Below are 9,507 nucleotides of genomic sequence, written 5' to 3'. Positions count from 1 at the left end.
TCTCATTCTTCCTGTGAATTACTTTCTTCCTCTTTGAAGTCCCAGACCCCTACCCCTTCTCCTTACATACACCTCATTTTCCCTGTCTTTGGAATCTCACATCCATGTGGATTCCCCATACATTTGAAACTAAATTTGATTTTCTCCTGTTAATCTGTGTTATGTCAATTTGATTTAGTCCAACTAGAAGGATTTTGAAGGGCAGAGGAAATTCTTCCTCTCTGACATTTAGAATCCAGAGACCTGGATTCTAGATTGGGCTCTGCTCTGAAAGTTGTGCATCTTGAGCAAACACTTCCCAGCCAGTGTCATGAGCTACAACCTGAGGATAATTTCACTCAGCAGATATTTACTGCTGTCTTTAATGCAGAGCTGAAGGAGTCAGGAAGAACAAATGATTGTAATAAAAGGCTCTAGAAATTTAAAGATGTCTGCAAGGATCAGGAAAGATTTTGTGATGGTGGTATCCTTTGAAATAGAACTTAAAATAAGAGTAGGGTCCTAACTGGAAGAGACATTGGGGAAGGGTGTTCCTGGAGGGGAACAGTGTTGACAAAGACATGGAGGTGAGAAAGTTCAGGTATGAGACCAGTCCCAGAGGTTCAAAGGCTCACTGAGGACTGTCCAACCCTCTCATTTCAAGGGGCAGAAACTGAGATCAAGACTTGAGTTTCTCAAAGGGAGTCTGAACAGTATTATTGACCAGGATCCCAACAGGAAGCAGCTTGAAATTTCTAGATGGAAAATTTGAGGGGAATATAATAAAGGAAGACCTATAAAGGTGTGGGCAGGTACATGTACCCACAAAGGCTAGCACAGTTGGGGCAAGTTGTACTGGGCCAACATCTCCCCCTCCCAAGCCTGAAGGGTAAGGGCACAGAGCAGTTACTAGACCCCAGAAGGAGAACCATTTACGGAGGCCCTAAGGGATACAACCCTCACAGGGCATAGCCAGCCTTATATGGGGGGGTGGAATTCCTTTCCTCTACCCATCTTAGATTCTTGGCTGACAAAAGATCAACAAAAGAAAGAACAAATAGAAGTTCATTAACATGCACATGGCACATACATATGAAAGCACTCAGTGAAATGTAAAGGAAGGGTCCTTAGAACTAAGGCTTACACAGCATCTTAACAAAAGAACAGCTAATTTTTAGAGAGGTGACAAGACAAAAGAAAAGGTCTTTGAGTTTCTAGGGCATCAAATTGTGAGAAGGTAAATATATGGGGGAATAGTGGAGAATAAGGGCTAGTTTTAGCAAGGTTTTTGTGTAAATTCCTTTGTTGCCATCTCCAAGCTGATAAACATCTAGAGTTGTCTCAGTGATTAACTCCTGTCCTTCCTAGAGAAGGGAGGAGTGCACCTTTAAAATGCATGTCCTGCTTGGAAACAAACTGAGGGTTGCTGGAGTGGTGGGTGGGTGGGAGAGATGGGGTGGCTGGGTGATAGACATTGGGGAGGGTATGTGCTATGGTGAGCGCTGTGAATTGTGCAGGACTGTGGAATCACAGATCTGTACCTCTGAACCAAATAATGCAATATATGTTAAGAAAAAAAAAAAAAAGAAGATAGCAGGAAGGGAAGAATGAAGGGGGGTAAATCGGAGGGGGAGACAAACCATGAGAGACAATGGACTCTGAGAAATGGACTGGGGGTTCTAGAGGGGTGGGAGTTGGGAGGATGGGTTAGCCTGGTGATGGGTATTAAGGAGGGCACATTCTGCATGGAGCACTGGGTGTTATGCACAAACAATGAATCATGGAACACTGCATCAAAAACTAATGATGTAATGTATGGTGATTAACATAACAATAAAAATTTAAAAAAAACTAGTAAAAAATAAAATATAGCATATTACCAAAAAATAAAAATAAAAAATAAAATAAAATGTATGTCCTGCTTTCAAGTAAATGTGGTGAGGGCTGAGAGCTTGCCTTATATCTGCTTCTTCTCAGTTGCCTTCAGCTCAAAATAATCGATATGCCAAGTTGGCATATTTTTGGATGGCATATTCTGTACCCATTACTGAGAAGTCATTCACCTGCTGAGGCAAGGATGGCTGTGTGGGTGCAGTTTCAGGGAATCTGTGCACATGTGTCAGTTTCTCTGTCATGTTAATAATCTCATCCTTCTCTAATCCCAGACACTTCAGGGAGGTGTTAAAAGTGGCCAATATGTTCTTTTTCTGGTTGGGGAGATGTACTACTAGGTAGCAGAGGCCTGAAAGGATGTCTCTCATTCCCTTTTCCCAGCTCCCAGCAGGACCTGGGACCTGGACAGCTGCCTCAGTGTGCTACCAAAGGAGATACCATGAGCCCAGGTTCTAGGTTGTGGATCCTCAGGGCTGTACACAGGCACGGAGCCTTTCCTGAGCTGCAGGTAGGAGTCTGACTCTGTGACCAAGGTCCTCTTCACCTCAGGAAGTGCTTTGGGCCTCTGCCTCCTCCAAGGATTCTGAACTGTTCAACTGTCCCATCTTTCAGCCCTGCTTGTTACCTACACACTGTATGTGACTCTGGGGCTCAGAAATCACAGGGGTGGAGAAAACATGACTGGGAGGGATATTTTGTGGAAAAAGAAATTAGGATCGGAGAATATTGGTCAAGAAAATCACTCTTTAAGTGTTCACTGATTATCTATGTAGGGGAGGAAATAATTTTTTCTATATCCTTCAAGATTCTTTTTTTTTTTTTTTTTTTTTTTTTTTTTTACTGATAACTGGACAATTTATTCATTATGGCAGGGATATAACAAGAGTGGTTGTAAAGTGGCCAGTCTTGTAAGTCAGGAGCTATGATCCTTGATCCACTGCTCAATCCACTTCAATATCTGATTGATATTATCCTCCAGATCTTCTGGTTTATTGCTGGGCAGTTGATGTACTATTTCTTCCTTGTAGGATGCTAATGCTTCTTCATAAAGAACTTGAAAAATTTCACACTGAATATTGTCTTTTAGTTTCTTTTCATTATAACCCCTTGTTTCAAGTCTTTTGTACAATACACTGTTATCTGCTTGCAGCACAAAAACTATATGAAACCAGCGTTCAGGAAAGAAATCACAACCATGGTAATCAACAATAACTCCACCTTCGCTCATTTGGTTTTCTAATTCATCAACTACTCTGTCTTCATCTAAAATGGGGCATCCATACTCTTCATCATAGCCATCATATAACTGCCCTTCTCGAGCTAAATCACCCACATTAATGTATTTCAGTCCTGATCTTGATGCAAGTTCTTTGCCTAGCGTGGTTTTTCCAACCCCTGGTGTACCGGTGAGCAGGATGTTCGGGAGCAACATGGTCCTCACCGCGCTGGCTCCGGGCGTCTAGGCCCACCATCCTTCAAGATTCTTCTAGCTGGACGAAGAATTAAATTGACATGAGACAGATTAACAGGAGAAAATCAAATTTAATTTCATACATATGGAGAATCCACACAGACATGAGATTCTAAAATCAGTCGGACAAAATGAGGTATATCCTGAACTAAGGAGAAGGGGATAGGGAATTCAAAGGAAGAAATGGGATCCACAGGAAGAAGAAAAAGAGTAAATGTTTGGTCAACCAATGTTTGCTGGGTCATCCAGAAATAACAGGACATAGAGGGGATTTTGTTGCAACAGGCCTTGCTCCATTCTTCCCTGTCCACCACACCTAGTTCATATTACAGGGTAGTTTTCTATGGTGACAGCTCTCTTCCTGGAGCAGTTCCTCTATCTGAATTATTTTAGGTGGTTGCGGGGGAAGGCCAAGTCCTTTGGGCCTTGATTGTTTTAAATTTGGCATAATCTCCATGACAAGATGGCTGGGCTTGGTGGGGAACTGTCCCTGGCCCCTACATCTATAATATCCATAAGGGCAAGAGGTGGGAGCCTGTGAAAGTTTAAAAGAATCTTCAAAACAATGAAAAAAAATCCCGAAGGAAAACAAAAGTAGGTATGATCACATAATAATGTAAAACAGGATTCTCTAGGTCAAATTTACCATCAACAGATACTTTTGCTCTATGAGAAAAAAATATGTAAATGGCCCTAAGAGAAAGGAAATACCAACATGTAAAATTATATGAAAAATGTTCAAGAATCAGAGAAATGTTAATCAAACTAGATGCCCTTTTATATCTACCTAAAACATTTAACTAAAATACTAAGTATTTGTGAGGATGAAAGAGATAGACACTCCCACATTCAGCAGATTGAGAATAAAAAGTTAAAACCTTGCTGGAAAGCAATCTGGCACTTTGTGTCAAAAATCTCTAAAATATTCAGTCCACTCAGTATCTCCAATCCTAAGAATCTCTCTAACGGGAAAAAAATTTAAATACAGGCAAATACGAGGAAACAAGGACATTGAAATTTTTTGTATTATAAAAATAAATGGAGATGATCTAAATTTCTGATAATATAAGGGTTTACCTAAATTACAGTAGAGCTCTATCATGAGACATTAATGCCTTTACAAAAAGAAGGTTATAGAGAATTTTCAATGTTATTAAGGTACAAGATGAAGACAGGGAATTGCACATGTGGAATGATTTCATATGTGGGTATAAATATTCTCAAAAAGACACATGGGAAAAACAGAAAGAGAGGGCCATAAAAGTAGTAGTGAGACTAGCTTGAGGGAAGAGAGAGAGAGAAACTGAAATGAGAAGGCCCAAAATGTAAGAATGATTACTATTAGTTAGCTTTTGCTGCAGGACTAACAATACAAATCTTCAGCAAAAAAGAACAATAAGCATTTATTGCTCCTATGTCTGGGGGTTCAGCTAATTTGCTCTGGGCCTGCCCTGTAGTTCTGGATCTCACAGGGTGTCTGCATTTCACCTGGGCCCCAGGTCCAGACTGGGCTTCCCTGAGACACTGTTTTGGGGCAACTGTGTGTCAAGGGTCTCTCCTCCTTCTCCCAGGGACAGCAGGCTAGCCTGGACATGTCCTTCTATAGTACTGACAGAATCACAAAAGGCCTCTTGAGGCCCAGGCTCAAAACTGGCACCAGGTGACTTCTGCCTATATTAATGGCCAAAAGAAGCCGGATGGTGAAGCTCAGCTTCAAGCTATGAGAAAAAAAGCCCACACACAGTGGGAGGGCACTACAGAAGAACGTGGTGAAGGACATAGGTCCAGAGAAGGCAAAGAAGCCGGGGCCTCAGTGTGGTCCACCTCGGTGGGTTATCATGATATTAATGTACTCATTTATATATTTAAATGTTATATTTACTAATATTCTACAGTGAGCCAGGGTTACCTTTTACAATGAGAAAAATGAAAGTTGGGAGATTCTTTTGTTCTGGCATATTTTTGTTTTTCATTTCTTTTTAATCAAAGATACTTGAACAGATCTGCTGGGGGAATGGAAATGGGAAAGAAGCCTATGAAACATAATGTTTTGTCCATAAGCCATCTTCAGAGATTACAGTTTCTGCTCATTCACTTAAAACAAGTGCCACCACTATAAGGGTATAGCAACTCCTACGGATGTCACTGACACTATTCCCTCACACACCCCAGGGTGGACACAGATTGGGAAATTCTTTCTATGGAAAGAACATTTTTCCCCTTTCCTTCTTCATGAAGGTAAAACAGCAGACACTGTGACAATCCATGACATAATGGAGTTAAATGACATGGGAAGCTGTTGGTATCCAAATTGGATGGTAATGATTTTAACCATTATCCCCACACACTAAGCCATGATTAATTTTCTCTCTGCCAAATACACAGGGAGTCACATCAGTGACCAAGAAGGGCAGAAAGAAAAGGTGTTATTTGTTGAGAGCCTCCTATGAACCAGGCCTGTGCTGGTTGCTTTCACAGAGAACATCCATATGAACCTCACAGCAGCCCTCTGAGACAGACCCATTGACTCTTCAGCTGTGGAAGCTGAACCTCAGAGAGGGAGGTAACTTTGCCCAAGAGAGTTTCAAATCCCATTCTATCCACATCAGAAACTTGTGCTTTTTCTTCTGTATCATGTTGCCTGATCTCATTCAGAAACACAAATGAGGAAGGGGAAGGAGATCTTGCCCTGATTCCCTTATTTTTCAACCAACATTTACAGAAGAAGGACTGAGTGTGAGGGTAGAGGTAGGGATCCAAAGACATGTCAAATCCATTTCCCTTGCTCAAGGAACTGACAGGTCGGGAAGGCATCTTGGTGTCCAATGAGAAGGCAAAATGAACACACAATACAGACACTTGTAAAAATGTATATACAAAAAGCACCATCTACTAATGGATATTGCTAGACAACACTTAAAATTTCTACCTCTGTATTTCTTCACTTCTCCTTTATGTTTCCCATCTATTTGCCTCTGGGTCCCATATTCCAGATAATTTCCTCACAAGTTTCTACAAACTCACTACAGTTGGGTCTATATGTAAGCCATCAATCACATTGTTATTCTCTTCATATGTTTTCATTTCTAGATTTATTTTTCTCCATAATGTTCCTGTGCTTGATTTATGGATTCTATTCCTTCGTCTTCCTTCACACATTTTTTTAAAGATTTATTTGTTTATTTTAGAAAGAGAAAGAGAGATAGAGTGCATGCACATGTTGTGGAAGGGTTAGAGGGAGAGGAGAGAGAGAATCTCAAGCAGACCCCCTGCTGAGCAAGGAGCTCCACCTGGGGCTCAGTCTCATGACCATGAGAGATCATGGCCTGAGCTGAAATCAAGAGTCAGATGCTTAACTGACTGAGCCACCCAGGTGTCCCTCTTCCTTCACACTTTCAACATGCTTATATGACAGTCATGCTCAGATCTCACTGTTATCTCTAATTTCTTGCGGGTATTTTCCTCAAGTCTGCTCACTTTTGTGCCATTGGGTTTCCTTCCATATTTTGTGTTTTCCTCCACAAGTCATCTTCAGGGAGATTGTCCTCTGTGCAGGCCACCCTGTGGGGCAACTGTGATTGTCTCCACTTACACACTATGGAGTTTGTTGCTTCCAGTTCTCTTGGGAAGTCAGTTTCCACATCCCTCATCTCTCTCTCATCTGGCCTCTTACAGTGTGCTCAACCTCGTGGTTCCAATTTCTCACATCAAATCTGTTCCAACCTCAGCCCTGAGCAACAAGCTTGCTCAGCAATGGGCCATGTGCTCAGTCCAGATGTAGGTTTTTAATTCAAGTTCAGAGAATAGAGAGCCACTTCCTGAGTCCAGACTTTACTCAGGCAGCCAGGGACCAGTTCTCACCATAAATGGCCTCATGACCTCAACACCTGCCCAAGATGGCAGTTAACACCTCAGCCTTTAAGAAAAAATACCTACATGCCATGTGCCTTCAACTTCCTCCTACCACAAACTTGTCTCTTCATTTCTGGTGTCAAGAGAGCTCCTGTTGAAATGTGGTTCTGCATTTGTATTTGTATTTTATTTGGCATTTCATGTGTGGAGCAAGAGGTGAACTTTCCATGACAGCCAAGTTGACCAGACAATTGGATGTTGTATTACCTGAGGGTATGCCCCACAAATGGCTTAAATGTAACATGTTCAAAAGCAAACCCATCAGCATCTGTGATCTACAAACTCTAGGATCTTTCTATCCTTCCGCTTCATAACCTTTAGCACATGACTTTCATCTTCATGGTCCCTGTGGTCACAAGATGGCTGCTGGAAAGGAGGGAAGGTAAAAGGGCACAGGCTGACTGAGTCAGCTCTCTTTTTAAAGAGGTTTTCTAAAATCCATCCTTTTCTTTTACATCTCATTGGCCAAAATTTAGTCATATGGTAATCTCAATCTACAAGAGAGTCTGAAATAAGCAGTTTTTCAGCTGAGCACACAACACTCCCAACAAATTGAATTCTAATAAGAAAATCTCTGCCATGGTAGCTGAGACTAGTGCACAAGGCCCTTTGTGGCCCACTGTCTCTAGCCCCCACATCACCTCCATTTCTCCAGCATCATCTGTTTCTACTTTTCCAAATAAATTCCATGCTACCACCAAACTGACTGAAGTTGGACTACTTCCTGTAGCACCCTTCCTACAGCAACCCACAGGTAACATTCATCACTCATAATTCCTTGTTTTAGGTCTGCCATTCTTGATAGACTGTAAACCCCATGGAAGTTCACTAATGGAATTTCAGAACTAGTCTTTGGATTGACACATACTGGGTGCTCAATAAATCTTTCTTTACTTATGAGTGGTTGGACAGATGGATGGACTGACAGATGGATGAATGTTCCCTTTCTCTCTCATATCTCTATGTTTTCATATATGCTGTTCCCTTTGCCTAGCATGCCCTTCTTCCACTGTCCACCAGCTAATTCCTGTTTATCATTAAAATTCAGCTGAGATGTGCCCTCTTCAAGAAAGTTCCCCCTGGTCACACCTACCTGGATTAGGTGTCCTGCTTTTTGCTTTTGTGACCCCTGTGCATCCCTCCACAACAACCTTTACCATGTGTCCCTTGTTTCTAGAGAAAGATATGGCAGGTGGAAGATACTTTGGATAAGCTGAATGAGGAGTTCTTTCAGCTCACTGCTCAAGCCCTAGAGATCCAGAAGGAAAAAGACAAACCAGGACAACTGCTCCCAAGTGAAGGCAATGCATTTGCGGTAAGCCCAGCAGACCTCCTCCTCAGCTCCTGAGGTGCCCACAGACAGCTGGGTCTCACAGTCTTCCAAAGAAGGGGTTGAGACCAGAACAACCAGTTCTGACCAGAAAGCCCATTAGCCAAAATTTGGTTTTGCTGTTTGATTTGGCAAGTACTCTTAGAGACAGGGAAGCCCACTCAATCAGCTTGGGTTTGCAGGTCTTTAAGTAAATTGATGGCCTGGAAAGACTGAGGAAGAGCATGAAAAGGGAGCAATAAAAATAGCTGTTCAGATGCAGCTTAACCAGTAGCACATGGTTCTGGAACAGGGACTTTTCCACGAGATGCATCAGTCATCTAGATTGCTCCCCCATTCCAACTTGGGTTTCTGGAGGTGTCAACATAGGGAAGGTTGGAGTGGACAAAGACAAGAGACAGAGGGATGATTCAGGTGTATCTGCTTGAGTTCAATAAAACTCTATTCACCAAAGCAGGCAGCGAACTTGTGGGCCTTAGTTTGCCACTTGGAGATTTTTATTACTGCATTAAAATACCATTGCTCTTGACCTGAGTTTTTTGGCATACTCTTTAACTTTTGCACCCAAACCAGTGCCTCCGTCATCTCACCCTACTCCCTGCCTTACTGAGTTGCTAAACACAGACAATGCCCTGGGTGGTGGAGGAGCATGCATAGACACCTCCTCTCACCAGGCTTCCCAGAGTGGGCACCTGTGCCAGGATATCTGTGTCACCAAGGAATCCCCTCTTCAACTAGGAAGGGCCCTGGGAGTGAGGACCCAGGAGAAACAGGGTTGGGGCATTGCAATGCTCCATAAATATAGAGAGTTCCATGAGAATATTGTATGTGCCTGGGCCTTAATGTTGGGAGGTCTGGAAAATCTGTTCTTCTTGGTCAAGCTGACTTCCCTCTTAAGTCAAAAACAAGAAAGGGCACCTGT

General features: G+C 42.3%; 1 protein-coding gene across 1 annotated transcript; it reads right to left on the bottom strand.

The window, feature by feature from the left end:
- Positions 1-2,712: 2,712 nt before the first annotated feature.
- On the bottom strand, positions 2,713-3,335 carry LOC112826531 (adenylate kinase isoenzyme 6-like). The gene has a single exon (XM_025874693.2). It carries the CDS (start codon positions 3,302-3,304, stop codon positions 2,786-2,788), a length of 519 nt encoding a protein of 172 aa, XP_025730478.1. The 5' UTR covers positions 3,305-3,335; the 3' UTR covers positions 2,713-2,785.
- Positions 3,336-9,507: the final 6,172 nt, after the last annotated feature.

Source organism: Callorhinus ursinus, unplaced genomic scaffold, assembly GCF_003265705.2.
Source record: "Callorhinus ursinus isolate GAN/ISIS: 27379988/994484 unplaced genomic scaffold, GSC_fseal_2.0 scaffold7, whole genome shotgun sequence".
NCBI classification, from domain to species: Eukaryota; Metazoa; Chordata; class Mammalia; order Carnivora; family Otariidae; genus Callorhinus; species Callorhinus ursinus.
Note: the sequence above shows the minus strand (reverse complement) of the source record. Positions and strands in the feature narration are given on the sequence as shown.